At 40.5% G+C, this 15,856-nt stretch overlaps 1 protein-coding gene and 2 gene segments (V, D, J or C); all 3 read left to right on the top strand.

Annotated features, from left to right (window-relative positions):
- The first annotated feature begins 4,402 nt into the window (after positions 1–4,402).
- On the top strand, positions 4,403–9,542 carry LOC125901149 (uncharacterized). The gene is made up of 4 exons (XM_049596573.1): positions 4,403–4,561; positions 4,643–4,938; positions 7,206–7,332; positions 9,208–9,542. Exons 1-4 carry the CDS (start codon positions 4,498–4,500, stop codon positions 9,540–9,542), a joined length of 822 nt encoding a protein of 273 aa, XP_049452530.1. The 5' UTR covers positions 4,403–4,497.
- A 1,740-nt stretch (positions 9,543–11,282) lies between these two features.
- On the top strand, positions 11,283–12,120 carry LOC125901236 (T cell receptor beta variable 29-1-like). The segment is given in 3 exon segments: positions 11,283–11,428; positions 11,510–11,805; positions 11,902–12,120. Coding segments are annotated over 3 exon segments (420 nt in total).
- A 1,067-nt stretch (positions 12,121–13,187) lies between these two features.
- On the top strand, positions 13,188–14,496 carry LOC125901235 (T cell receptor beta variable 29-1-like). The segment is given in 3 exon segments: positions 13,188–13,830; positions 13,912–14,207; positions 14,304–14,496. Coding segments are annotated over 3 exon segments (420 nt in total).
- Positions 14,497–15,856: the final 1,360 nt, after the last annotated feature.

Here is a 15,856-nt window from a genome sequence, read left to right as displayed (position 1 = left end):
TTAAATCTGAGACGACTGTAGGGGACAGCAGCACCACTAAAGTCACATTTTGACCTTTAGTACCAAGGATGACTTTTCAAGGAACTAAAAGGTTCCTTCAGCCCATTGTTCTCTGTGTTTCCACCCCAGTCTGAAGTCCTGAAAAGATTAAGTAAATTATTCTGATGATGTATGAAAAAGCAACATGATGGGACGAGGGCTGCTGCTGGTCACAGGGTCAGTGTACCAACCTAATTCATCTTAAAAACTCCATAAGACAATGACACCTTAGGCTCATCTCACTGCAACAACATTTACTGCTGCAAGTTGGACGTAATGAACTAAATGCAGAGGAGGAAAGTGACAATAAGAGCGTCTGTCTCCACAGTAAAACATCTTATACTACCATCTATATCTTGAACCATACTGAAGACTCTGATACAGCTGACAGGATGACATCACACAAAGCAGTGACCCTCCCACCTGCAGCTCTGCATATCAGCTATATGAGACTCTGCTAGTTTCTGTCTCACAGAACATGGATATAATCATCCTTCAACGAGGCCTCCTCACACTGTCAGTCTTTGTGCTCTGGACTTCAGGTAATTTAGAACAACATCAAACTGTGGACTCTGATTCATAAACACACCTTAACATGAACTTATTTTAATTGTTACACACAGGTCTAACTGATGGGAGTGGTGTCACCCAGACTGACATACTGTGGGAGAAACAGGGTGACAATGCAACGATGAGCTGCAGTCACACAAAGGGTGCTGGCTACAACCAGATGTACTGGTACAGACAGCTGCCAGGAGAAACTATGAAGCTAATAGTGTATACAACACTCGGCATCACAGATCATGATTTTGGAGAATTCAAGGGAGATAAATTTGCAGCCACCAAGCCTGACGCTGAGAGTGGGACATTCACAGTGAAGAATCTGGAGCCAGAAGATAAAGGATTGTATTTCTGTGCTGTGAGTCAACACAGTGATACAGACACATTCAACAGCTGAACAAAAACCCTCAAAGCACTGTTGGTATAACTGTGACAATTATCTAATGTACTGTAGGGGGACCTCGAGGACCACAAACCATCCAAGTTACACTTTGATTCACCATGTGGGTTTTGATAAGGCAGCGAGCAGGAGCAGAGAACGTCACACACTGCAGAGACCCTCCTACAACTCTTCATATCTCTGTAACTACACCTACAGTTATTATGATACATGGACCTTTACAACATGGACATTATCAAACTCCTCAGCTTGTTACTGTTTCTGCTCACGAACAAAGGTAAAGATCTAGAGCTGGACAATATGGCTGAAATCAACATCAACACAGTGCTAATAAAGTTAGCTGTGATGTAGATAACTGGCCCCTCCCTCTTCATTATAATGTAACAGTGATGTGCTGTCGTCTGCAGGTGCTGAGCTGACAGGACCTGAACACAGAGCAGATAGTAGAGTCTCACATCATCTTTAAAATGATCTTACTGCTCTTTATGTTTTGCTTCTTCCATCTGCCATGGATTAAGGGTGAGATAAATACAACTAACAAAGTCAGACCTCGCAGAGCTCACGACTTTAGCAACTCCAATGATTGTTTGTTTTTCCCACAGGTGCCTCTCACAGCAACAGTGTCTTCCAAACACCTCCTTTCATCATTAAGGAAACTGGTCAATCTGTTGCCAGAGAAATCAACTGTTCTCACAGCATACCAAGTTATAACCAAATTCTGTGGTACAAACAAGAAAAAGGAGCTCTGAAGCTTTTGGGAAATCTGTTTGTAAATAGCGCTACTGTCGAGGACGACGTGAAAGGAAAAATCAGCTTTGATGGAGATGGTCGGACACATTCACGCCTCAACATTTCTGATCTTGCATTAGATGACAGTGGTGTGTATTTCTGTGCTGCCAGTCAGCACAGTGCTGCAGATTCCTCACGTCAATACAAAAACTCTCCTTTATCTGTCTGCAGAGAGACAACATGTTGAGTCTCTCCAACACCTGCAGCTTTGAAGACTTCAGTCAGTGTTATGACACCAGTGTGACAAAAATACTCACAACACATTCTGTGTGACACTGTTTGAAACTAAGATTCTTTAAGCATTCACAGTGATCATAATTAATATAGAAGAATAAAGAAAGAATAAGAAGCTGATGAAAGTCACAGACCTCAAACTGACCTCTGTTTTAGGTTCATAAATAATAAAAAACAACATTGTTGCTATTTAAAAATGTCAAAATCAGACTTTTTATAATTTTGCTGCACATTTAGTGATGTCAGTCCAGTTAGATCATCTAACTCTTTGGTTAAAAAAAATGTTTCCAGCTTGTAACCCAACTAAATACTGTACATCACATGATTGGTTTCTTTATCATCTTTGTGTAACTGATCAGAATCTAAGTTAAATCTGAGACGACTGTAGGGGACAGCAGCACCACTAAAGTCACATTTTGACCTTTAGTACCAAGGATGACTTTTCAAGGAACTAAAAGGTTCCTTCAGGCCATTGTTCTCTGTGTTTCCACCCCAGTCTGAAGTCCTGAAAAGATTAAGTAAATTATTCTGATGATGTATGAAAAAGCAACATGATGGGACGAGGGCTGCTGCTGGTCACAGGGTCAGTGTACCAACCTAATTCATCTAAAAAGCTCCATAAGACAATGACACCTTAGGCTCATCTCACTGCAACAAAATTTACTGCGGCAATTGGATGTAATGAACTAAATGCAGAGGAGGAAAGTGACAATAAGAGCGTCTGTCTCCACTTCACTGTCTTCACCACTTAAGGGTCAGCCCTTTGAGGGTATGTGACATCACTGTGGCCTGTGCTGTCCTCCATAATGTGGCCTGCCTGAGGAAGGAGAGGGCCCCCAGAGTGCCATCACACATGGACTGGGACAATCCTGCCATCTTCCCTGATGACGACAGTGGTCGGCTGGTCAGGGACCAATATGTGTTAAATTATTTTAGTTAACATGCATGCTTTAAATTTAAGTTAAATATGTCCTGCAGTGGCAGAGACGCATGCTGGGAATTTCAGTTCAATATGGCCTGCATTGGCAGAGGAATTTGTGTTTTTTTATTCAGTTTAAATTGATTTGGCCTCTTATGTTGTTTGTGCTGTATACTGTGTGTATACAAGCTTGCAGGGAGGCCACTGCATCCATTCATTTGTCTGTTCATTTGTTGTGTATATTCTTGTGTTGTATAATATGCTTTGATTCCGTGCTTTCTATCTTATAGAGTCACTGTGTGACTTCAGTTTTGAAAGGAGCTGATGGTTTACTTGCTTTGATTTATCCTTATTCAATAAAGGTACATCATGTTACTCTTTGATGTGTATTTATATTTATATGGGATGTGTATTTTATATAGTCTATGGAAAACTGTAAATTAGCTAATGATTGCAAAATCATCTAAAATCATCATGTATCTAAAATGATTGCACTTAATGATCACAAATGTTTAAATAATGACAGTGGGTCTGGTTTAATGTGATAACAATGTGCAGCGGGCAGTGGAATAACTATTGGTTTCCGTTTGTGGTGACTGCTGACTGAGATAAGGGATGAGATTAAATAGATCCTGGAACTTAGCCTGGTCTGGAGCAGGCTAGCTCCACAGAATAAATCTCCATGGTAACTTATGTCACAACATATCCCGCTGTCCACTATCCCGCTTTTGTGGAACTGGATCACGGATAAGTTGAGCCAGAATAACCAAGATATCCCGGCTTAATCCCTTATCCTAGTTTTGTGCAATAGGCACCTGCTTCAGGAAATATAGAACCGGACAGAAAAGTCAGTCCTCCCAAGTGTTGTTTGAGCCCTCTGTTTTAGGTTAGTGTCTAATTTTAAAAACACTGTTGCTATTTAAAAATATCAAAATCAGACTTTTTATAATTTTGCTGCACATTTAGTGATGTCAGTCCAGCTAGATCATCTAACTCTTTGGTTAAAAAAAATGTTTCTAACTTGTAACCCAACTAAATACTGTACATCACATGATTGGTTTCTTTATCATCTTTGTGTAACTGATCAGGATCTAAGTTAAATCTGACATGCACTGCAGGGGGACAGCAGCCAAGGACAACTTTTCAAGGGACCAAAAGGTTCCTTCAACCCAGTATTTTCTGCATTTCCAACACAGTCTGAAGTTTGGGGCAAATTGGTCTGATGATGTATGAAAAAGCAACATGATGGACGAGGGCTGCTGGTGGTCACATAGGTGAACACTTCAGCCTGCAGAAAATGACACCTTAGGCTCATCTCACTGCAACAACATTTACTGCTGCAAGTTGGACGTAATGAACTAAATGCAGAGGAGGAAAGTGACAATAAGAGCGTCTGTCTGCACAGTAAAACATCTTATACTACCATCTATATCTTGAACCATACTGAAGACTCTGATACAGCTGACAGGATGACATCACACAAAGCAGTGACCCTCCCACCTGCAGCTCTGCATATCAGCTATATGAGACTCTGCTAGTTTCTGTCTCACAGAACATGGATATAATCATCCTTCAACGAGGCCTCCTCACACTGTCAGTCTTTGTGCTCTGGACTTCAGGTAATTTATAACAACATCAAACTGTGGACTCTGATTCATAAACACACCTTAACATGAACTTATTTTAATTGTTAAACACAGGTCTGACTGATGGAAGTGATGTCACCCAGACTGACACACTGTGGGAGAAACAGGGTGACAGTGCAACAATACACTGCAATCACACAAAGGGTTTTCAGTATTCCCAGATGTACTGGTACAGACAGCTGCCAGGAGAAACTATGAAACTAATCGTGTTCACAAGAAGTGGCAATGAAAATCATGATTTTGGAGATTTCAACAACGGGAAATTTGCAGCCACCAAGCCCAACGCTGAGAGTGGGACATTCACAGTGAAGAATCTGGAGCCAGAAGATAAAGGATTGTATTTCTGTGCTGTGAGTCAACACAGTGATACAGACACATTCAACAGCTGAACAAAAACCCTCAAAGCACTGCTGGTATAACTGTGACAATTATCTAATGTACTGTAGGGGGACCTCGAGGACCACAAACCATCCAAGTTACACTTTGATTCACCATGTGGGTTTTGATAAGGCAGCGAGCAGGAGCAGAGAACGTCACACACTGCAGAGACCCTCCTACGTTCCTTCAGCAACAAGCAGAAGAATTGGAAGACATTTAGGAATTTAGCAACACAATCTGCCTTTTGCATCAGCTGAGGCTTGAACTCACAACCTCTGAAACTGAGGATCAATCTCTATCTCACTGAGCTAATTAGTCAGTGACAATTCATGTGTAGCTTCACAGATTGACTAAGCCAGACGTGCAGGTTTAGCAGCCGTCCATGCATGGAAAAGCAGATTTCAAACTACTGTAAAAAAAATTCAGTTATCGAAACAAAATTCTGAAAATACACATATTGCATCTAGACAGCAGGGAGATGTTGGTAATTTGTTTGTAACAATGATTGATTTGCTCCATAAGTGAAAAACTAATGTTTAAAATTGCCATTTTTACATTGACTCCAATTGTTCACATTAGAGCAAAATTCAAAATGCTGTCAAAAATTCAGTTTTTGAGATAAAATTCTGAAATTTGCCACACATCATCTTCCATGACTCTAGAATTTTGTCTTTTTTTCATGAACAGTGAAGATTTATTTAGCAAGAATTTGCATGTATATGTTTACAGTACCGTTTACAGTCAAACATTTTGATGCACTTTAGGCTCAATTTTTGATAAATCAAAAATCTGAGAAACGTAGTTTTTGTAGGACAGTCTGAAGATGCTCTGCAGCAAGTTTGGTGTCAATTGAGCGAAAATTGTGGGAGGAGATAGGTTTAAGAAGTTTTACAGTTGTTGAAAAAAACAGAGTGATGAAATTCCTAATTTTTAATACGTTTAAAAGTACAATAGTTTCCTCAGTATTGGGGCTACAGTTTCATGCATGTTGTGAAGTTGTAGCACGTCTGGTTGATTTGTTATGAATTTTCAAAGTTTTGAACTTTAAACACTTGCTGTAGCGCCACCATCAGGACTATTGGCTGGAGTTTACGGCTGAGGATATCAGGCATGAGACTGGACCTTTGTGCAAAGTTTGGTTTTCACCCATGGGAAGTATGATTTCCTCGCAAGAAGAAGAAGAAGAAGAAGAAGAATACCGAGGATTACAATAGTGTCCTGGCAGCTTAGCTGGCCGGACCCTAATTAGTCTGATGATGTATGAAAAAGCAACATGATGGGACGAGGGCTGCTGCTGGTCACAGGGTCAGTGTACCAACCTAATTCATCTTAAAAACTCCACAAGACAATGACACCTTAGGCTCATCTCACTGCAACAACATTTACTGCTGCAAGTTGGACGTAATGAACTAAATGCAGAGGAGGAAAGTGACAATAAGAGCGTCTGTCTCCACAGTAAAACATCTTATACTACCATCTGTATCTTGAACCATACTGAAGACTCTGATACAGCTGACAGGATGACATCACACAAAGCAGTGACCCTCCCACCTGCAGCTCTGCATATCAGCTATATGAGACTCTGCTAGTTTCTGTCTCACAGAACATGGATATAATCATCCTTCAACGAGGCCTCCTCACACTGTCAGTCTTTGTGCTCTGGACTTCAGGTAATTTATAACAACATCAAACTGTGGACTCTGATTCATAAACACACGTTAACATGAACTTATTTTCATGTTTTTGCTGTTGAATAATTAAATATATCATGTTCATGTGATATCAGAGGATTTAAGTGAATTCCAACAATAAAAGTTCAACATAGTATCTTTTATTGTTAAACACAGGTCTGACTGATGGAAGTGATGTCACCCAGACTGACACACTGTGGGAGAAACAGGGTGACAGTGCAACAATACACTGCAGCCACACCAAGGGTTTTGACTACACTCAGATGTACTGGTACAGACAGCTGCCAGGAGAAACTATGAAACTAATCGTGTTCACAAGAAGTGGCAATGAAAATCATGATTTTGGAGAATTCAATAAAGATAAATTTGCAGCCACCAAGCCCAACGCTGAGAGTGGGACATTCACAGTGAAGAATCTGGAGCCAGAAGATAAAGGATTGTATTTCTGTGCTGTGAGTCAACACAGTGATACAGACACATTCAACAGCTGAACAAAAACCCTCAAAGCACTGCTGGTATAACTGTGACAATTATCTCCTGCACTGTAGGGGGACCTCGAGGACCACAAACCATCCAAGTTACACTTTGATTCACCATGTGGTTTTGATAAGGCAGCGAGCAGGAGCAGAGAACGCCACACACTGCAGAGACCCTCCTACAACTCTTCATATCTCTGTAACTACACCTACAGTTATTATGATACATGGACCTTTACAACATGGACATTATCAAACTCCTCAGCTTGTTACTGTTTCTGCTCACGAACAAAGGTAAAGATCTAGAGCTGGACAATATGGCTGAAATCAACATCAACACAGTGCTAATAAAGTTAGCTGTGATGTAGATAACTGGCCCCTCCCTCTTCATTATAATGTCACAGTGATGTGCTGTCGTCTGCAGGTGCTGAGCTGACAGGACCTGAACACAGAGCAGATAGTAGAGTCTCACATCATCTTTAAAATGATCTTACTGCTCTTTATGTTTTGCTTCTTCCATCTGCCATGGATTAAGGGTGAGATAAATACAACTAACAAAGTCAGACCTTGCAGAGCTCACGACTTTAGCAACTCCAATGATTAAATGTGTGTTTTTTCCACAGGTGCCTCTCACAGCAACAGTGTCTTCCAAACACCTCCTTTCATCATTAAGGAAACTGGTCAATCTGTTGCCAGAGAAATCAACTGTTCTCACAGCATACCAAATTATAACCAAATTCTCTGGTACAAACAAGAAAAAGGAGCTCTGAAGCTTTTGGGAAATCTGTTTGTAAATAGCGCTACTGTCGAGGACGACGTGAAAGGAAAAATCAGCTTTGATGGAGATGGTCGGACACATTCACGCCTCAACATTTCTGATCTTGCATTAGATGACAGTGGTGTGTATTTCTGTGCTGCCAGTCAGCACAGTGCTGCAGATTCCCCTCACGTCAATACAAAAACTCTCCTTTATCTGTCTGCAGAGAGACAACATGTTGAGTCTCTCCAACACCTGCAGCTTTGAAGACTTCAGTCAGTGTTATGACACCAGTGTGACAAAAATACTCACAACACATTCTGTGTGACACTGTTTGAAACTAAGATTCTTTAAGCATTCACAGTGATCATAATTAATATAGAAGAATAAAGAAAGAATAAGAAGCTGATGAAAGTCACAGACCTCAAACTGACCTCTGTTTTAGGTTCATAAATAATAAAAAACAACATTGTTGCTATTTAAAAATGTCAAAATCAGACTTTTTATATTTTGGTGCACATTTAGTGATGTCAGTCCAGTTAGATCATCTAACTCTTTGGATAAAAAAACTGTTTCCAGCTTGTAACCCAACTAAATACTGTACATCACATGATTGGTTTCTTTATCATTTTTGTGTAACTGATCAGAATCTAAGTTAAATCTGAGACGACTGTAGGGGACAGCAGCACCACTGGTCACTCTTTGGCTTTTAGTACCAACGACAACTTTAAAGGAACTAAAATGTTCCTTCAGCCCATTGTTCTCTGTGTTTTCACCCCAGTCTGAAGTCCTGTGAAGATTTGGTAAAGTAATGTGATAATATAAATAAAAAAAGCAACATGATGGGACGAGGGCTGCTGCTGGTCACAGGGTCAGTGTACCAACCTAATTCATCTTAAAAACTCCATAAGACAATGACACCTTAGGCTCATCTCACTGCAACAACATTTACTGCTGCAAGTTGGACGTAATGAACTAAATGCAGAGGAGGAAAGTGACAATAAGAGCGTCTGTCTCCACAGTAAAACATCTTATACTACCATCTATATCTTGAACCATACTGAAGACTCTGATACAGCTGACAGGATGACATCACACAAAGCAGTGACCCTCCCACCTGCAGCTCTGCATATCAGCTATATGAGACTCTGCTAGTTTCTGTCTCACAGAACATGGATATAATCATCCTTCAACGAGGCCTCCTCACACTGTCAGTCTTTGTGCTCTGGACTTCAGGTAATTTATAACAACATCAAACTGTGGACTCTGATTCATAAACACACGTTAACATGAACTTATTTTAATTGTTAAACACAGGTCTGACTGATGGAAGTGATGTCACCCAGACTGACATACTGTGGGAGAAACAGGGTGACAGTGCAACAATACACTGCAACCAGACCAAGGGTGTTGACTATTCCCAGATGTACTGGTACAGACAGCTGCCAGGAGAAACTATGAAACTAATCGTGTTCACATCAGCTGCCAGAGAAAATCATGATTTTGGAGAATTCAACAACGGGAAATTTGCAGCCACCAAGCCCAACGCTGAGAGTGGGACATTCACAGTGAAGAATCTGGAGCCAGAAGATAAAGGATTGTATTTCTGTGCTGTGAGTCAACACAGTGATACAGACACATTCAACAGCTGAACAAAAACCCTCAAAGCACTGTTGGTGTAACTGTGACAATTATCTAATGTACTGTAGGGGGACCTCGAGGACCACAAACCATCCAAGTTACACTTTGATTCACCATGTGGGTTTTGATAAGGCAGCGAGCAGGAGCAGAGAACGTCACACACTGCAGAGACCCTCCTACAACTCTTCATCTTCATCTTCGTAACAGTTAAATCTGAGACGACTGTAGGGGACAGCAGCACCACTAAAGTCACATTTTGACCTTTAGTACCAAGGATGACTTTTCAAGGAACTAAAAGGTTCCTTCAGCCCATTGTTCTCTGTGTTTCCACCCCAGTCTGAAGTCCTGAAAAGATTAAGTAAATTATAGCTGCTGTGCAGCGATGGGTCGGGTCCGGGCATTTTTAGGCAATTCTGAGCAACAAGCAGAAGAATTGGAAGACATTTAGGAATTTAGCAACACAATCTGCCTTTTGCATCAGCTGAGGCTTGAATTCACAGCCTCTGAAACTGAGGATCAATCTCTGTCTCACTGAGCTAATTAGTCAGTGACAATTCATGTGTAGCTTCACAGATTGACTAAGCCAGACGTGCAGGTTTAGCAGCCGTCCATGCATGGAAAAGCAGATTTCAAACTATTGTAAAAAAAAAAAAAAATTCAGTTATCGAAACAAAATTCTGAAAATACACATATTGCATCTAGACAGCAGGGAGATGTTGGTAATTTGTTTGTAATAATGATTGATTTGCTCCATAAGTGAAAAACTGGTGTTTAAAATTGCCATTTTTACATTGACTCCAATTGTTCACATTAGAGCAAAATTCAAAATGCTGTCAAAAATTCAGTTTTTGAGATAAAATTCTGAAATTTGCCACACATCATCTTCCATGACTCTAGAATTTTGTCTTTTTTCATGAACATTGAAGATTTATTGAGCAAGAATTTGCATGTATATGTTTACAGTACCGTTTACAGTCAAACATTTTGATGCACTTTAGGCTCAATTTTTGATAAATCAAAAATCTGAGAAACGTAGTTTTTGTAGGACAGTCTGAAGATGCTCTGCAGCAAGTTTGGTGTCAATTGAGCGAAAATTGTGGGAGGAGATAGGTTTAAGAAGTTTTACAGTTGTTGAAAAAAACAGAGTGATGAAATTCCTAATTTTTAATACGTTTAAAAGTACAATAGTTTCCTCAGTATTGGGGCTACAGTTTCATGCATGTTGTGAAGTTGCAGCACGTCTGGTTGATTTGTTATGAATTTTCAAAGTTTTGAACTTTAAACACTTGCTGTAGCGCCACCATCAGGACTATTGCCTGGAGTTTACAGCTGAGGATATCTGGCATGAGACTGGACCTTTGTGCAAAGTTTGGTTTTGACCCATGGGAAGTATGATTTCCTCGCAAGAAGAATAAGAAGAAGAATACCGAGGATTACAATAGTGTCCTGGCAGCTTAGCTGCCGGACTCTAATTGGTCTGATGATGTATGAAAAAGCAACATGATGGGACGAGGGCTGCTGCTGGTCACAGGGTCAGTGTACCAACCTAATTCATCTTAAAAACTCCACAAGACAATGACACCTTAGGCTCATCTCACTGCAACAACATTTACTGCTGCAAGTTGGACGTAATGAACTAAATGCAGAGGAGGAAAGTGACAATAAGAGCGTCTGTCTCCACAGTAAAACATCTTATACTACCATCTATATCTTGAACCATACTGAAGACTTTGATACAGCTGACAGGATGACATCACACAAAGCAGTGACCCTCCCACCTGCAGCTCTGCATATCAGCTATATGAGACTCTGCTAGTTTCTGTCTCACAGAACATGGATATAATCATCCTTCAACGAGGCCTCCTCACACTGTCAGTCTTTGTGCTCTGGACTTCAGGTAATTTATAACAACATCAAACTGTGGACTCTGATTCATAAACACACGTTAACATGAACTTATTTTAATTGTTAAACACAGGTCTGACTGATGGAAGTGATGTCACCCAGACTGACACACTGTGGGAGAAACAGGGTGACAGTGCAACAATACACTGCAATCACACAAAGGGTGCTACCTATTCCCAGATGTACTGGTACAGACAGCTGCCAGGAGAAACTATGAAACTAATCGTGTTCACAAGAAGTGGCAATGAAAATCATGATTTTGGAGATTTCGATAAAGATAAATTTGCAGCCACCAAGCCCAACGCTGAGAGTGGGACATTCACAGTGAAGAATCTGGAGCCAGAAGATAAAGGATTGTATTTCTGTGCTGTGAGTCAACACAGTGATACAGACACATTCAACAGCTGAACAAAAACCCTCAAAGCACTGCTGGTGTAACTGTGACAATTATCTAATGTACTGTAGGGGGACCTCGAGGACCACAAACCATCCAAGTTACACTTTGATTCACCATGTGGGTTTTGATAAGGCAGCGAGCAGGAGCAGAGAACGTCACACACTGCAGAGACCCTCCTACAACTCTTCATATCTCTGTAACTACACCTACAGTTATTATGATACATGGACCTTTACAACATGGACATTATCAAACTCCTCAGCTTGTTACTGTTTCTGCTCACGAACAAAGGTAAAGATCTAGAGCTGGACAATATGGCTGAAATCAACATCAACACAGTGCTAATAAAGTTAGCTGTGATGTAGATAACTGGCCCCTCCCTCTTCATTATAATGTAACAGTGATGTGCTGTCGTCTGCAGGTGCTGAGCTGACAGGACCTGAACACAGAGCAGATAGTAGAGTCTCACATCATCTTTAAAATGATCTTACTGCTCTTTATGTTTTGCTTCTTCCATCTGCCATGGATTAAGGGTGAGATAAATACAACTAACAAAGTCAGACCTTGCAGAGCTCACGACTTTAGCAACTCAAATGATTAAATGTGTGTTTTTTCCACAGGTGCCTCTCACAGCAACAGTGTCTTCCAAACACCTCCTTTCATCATTAAGGAAACTGGTCAATCTGTTGCCAGAGAAATCAACTGTTCTCACAGCATACCAAGTTATGACCGAATTCTCTGGTACAAACAAGACGAACAAGGAGCTCTGAAGTTTCTGGGATATCTGAATATAAATTCTGAGAATGTGGAGAAGGACGTGGAAGGAAAAATCAGCTTTGATGGAGATGGTCGGACACATTCACGCCTCAACATTTCTGATCTTGCATTAGATGACAGTGGTGTGTATTTCTGTGCTGCCAGTCAGCACAGTGCTGCAGATTCCCCTCACGTCAATACAAAAACTCTCCTTTATCTGTCTGCAGAGAGACAACATGTTGAGTCTCTCCAACACCTGCAGCTTTGAAGACTTCAGTCAGTGTTATGACACCAGTGTGACAAAAATACTCACAACACATTCTGTGTGACACTGTTTGAAACTAAGATTCTTTAAGCATTCACAGTGATCATAATTAATATAGAAGAATAAAGAAAGAATAAGAAGCTGATGAAAGTCACAGACCTCAAACTGACCTCTGCTTTAGGTTCATAAATAATAAAGAAAAAAAAAACATTGATGCTATTTAAAAATGTCAAAATCAGACTTTTTATATTTTGGTGCACATTTAGTGATGTCAGTCCAGTTAGATCATCTAACTCTTTGGATAAAAAAATGTTTCCAGCTTGTAACCCAACTAAATACTGTACATCACATGATTGGTTTCTTTATCATTTTTGTGTAACTGATCAGAATCTAAGTTAAATCTGAGACGACTGTAGGGGACAGCAGCACCACTAAAGTCACATTTTGACCTTTAGTACCAAGGATGACTTTTCAAGGAACTAAAAGGTTCCTTCAGCCCATTGTTCTCTGTGTTTCCACCCCAGTCTGAAGTCCTGAAAAGATTAAGTAAATTAGTCTGATGATGTATGAAAAAGCAACATGATGGGACGAGGGCTGCTGCTGGTCACAGGGTCAGTGTACCAACCTAATTCATCTAAAAAACTCCATAAGACAATGACACCTTAGGCTCATCTCACTGCAACAACATTTACTGCTGCAAGTTGGACGTAATGAACTAAATGCAGAGGAGGAAAGTGACAATAAGAGCGTCTGTCTCCACAGTAAAACATCTTATACTACCATCTATATCTTGAACCATACTGAAGACTCTGATACAGCTGACAGGATGACATCACACAAAGCAGTGACCCTCCCACCTGCAGCTCTGCATATCAGCTATATGAGACTCTGCTAGTTTCTGTCTCACAGAACATGGATATAATCATCCTTCAACGAGGCCTCCTCACACTGTCAGTCTTTGTGCTCTGGACTTCAGGTAATTTATAACAACATCAAACTGTGGACTCTGATTCATAAACACACGTTAACATGAACTTATTTTAATTGTTAAACACAGGTCTGACTGATGGAAGTGATGTCACCCAGACTGACACACTGTGGGAGAAACAGGGTGACAGTGCAACAATACACTGCAACCAGACCAAGGGTGCTCGGTATTCCCAGATGTACTGGTACAGACAGCTGCCAGGAGAAACTATGAAACTAATCGTGTTCACAAGAAGTGGCAATGAAAATCATGATTTTGGAGAATTCAACAACGGGAAATTTGCAGCCACCAAGCCCAACGCTGAGAGTGGGACATTCACAGTGAAGAATCTGGAGCCAGAAGATAAAGGATTGTATTTCTGTGCTGTGAGTCAACACAGTGATACAGACACATTCAACAGCTGAACAAAAACCCTCAAAGCACTGTTGGTATAACTGTGACAATTATCTAATGTACTGTAGGGGGACCTCGAGGACCACAAACCATCCAAGTTACACTTTGATTCACCATGTGGGTTTTGATAAGGCAGCGAGCAGGAGCAGAGAACGTCACACACTGCAGAGACCCTCCTACAACTCTTCATATCTCTGTAACTACACCTACAGTTATTATGATACATGGACCTTTACAACATGGACATTATCAAACTCCTCAGCTTGTTACTGTTTCTGCTCACGAACAAAGGTAAAGATCTAGAGCTGGACAATATGGCTGAAATCAACATCAACACAGTGCTAATAAAGTTAGCTGTGATGTAGATAACTGGCCCCTCCCTCTTCATTATAATGTAACAGTGATGTGCTGTCGTCTGCAGGTGCTGAGCTGACAGGACCTGAACACAGAGCAGATAGTAGAGTCTCACATCATCTTTAAAATGATCTTACTGCTCTTTATGTTTTGCTTCTTCCATCTGCCATGGATTAAGGGTGAGATAAATACAACTAACAAAGTCAGACCTTGCAGAGCTCACGACTTTAGCAACTCCAATGATTGTTTGTTTTTTCCACAGGTGCCTCTCACAGCAACAGTGTCTTCCAAACACCTCCTTTCATCATTAAGGAAACTGGTCAATCTGTTGCCAGAGAAATCAACTGTTCTCACAGCATACCAAATTATAACCGAATTCTCTGGTACAAACAAGACGAACAAGGAGCTCTGAAGCTTTTGGGAAATCTGTTTCTAAATAGCGCTACTGTCGAGGAGGACGTGAAAGGAAAAATCAGCTTTGATGGAGAGGGTCGGACACATTCACGCCTCAACATTTCTGATCTTGCATTAGATGACAGTGGTGTGTATTTCTGTGCTGCCAGTCAGCACAGTGCTGCAGATTCCCCTCACGTCAATACAAAAACTCTCCTTTATCTGTCTGCAGAGAGACAACATGTTGAGTCTCTCCAACACCTGCAGCTTTGAAGACTTCAGTCAGTGTTATGACACCAGTGTGACAAAAATACTCACAACACATTCTGTGTGACACTGTTTGAAACTAAGATTCTTTAAGCATTCACAGTGATCATAATTAATATAGAAGAATAAAGAAAGAATAAGAAGCTGATGAAAGTCACAGACCTCAAACTGACCTCTGTTTTAGGTTCATAAATAATAATAAAAAAAAAACATTGTTGCTATTTAAAAATGTCAAAATCAGACTTTTTATATTTTGGTGCACATTTAGTGATGTCAGTCCAGTTAGATCATCTAACTCTTTGATTAAAAAAACTGTTTCCAGCTTGTAACCCAACTAAATACTGTACATCACATGATTGGTTTCTTTATCATCTTTGTGTAACTGATCAGAATCTAAGTTAAATCTGAGATGTACTGTAGGGGACAGCAGCACCACTGGTCACTCTTTGGCTTTTAGTACCAACGACAACTTTAAAGGAGCTAAAATGTTCCTTCAGCCCACTGTTCTCTGTGTTTCCACCCCAGTCTGAAGTCCCGTGAAGATTTGGTAAACTAATATGATAATATATATAAAAAAAGGAACATGTTGGGACGAGGGCTGCTGGTG

Source organism: Epinephelus fuscoguttatus, linkage group LG14 (genome assembly GCF_011397635.1).
Source record: "Epinephelus fuscoguttatus linkage group LG14, E.fuscoguttatus.final_Chr_v1".
NCBI classification, from domain to species: Eukaryota; Metazoa; Chordata; class Actinopteri; order Perciformes; family Serranidae; genus Epinephelus; species Epinephelus fuscoguttatus.
This window is presented reverse-complemented; position numbering and strand designations above follow the sequence as displayed.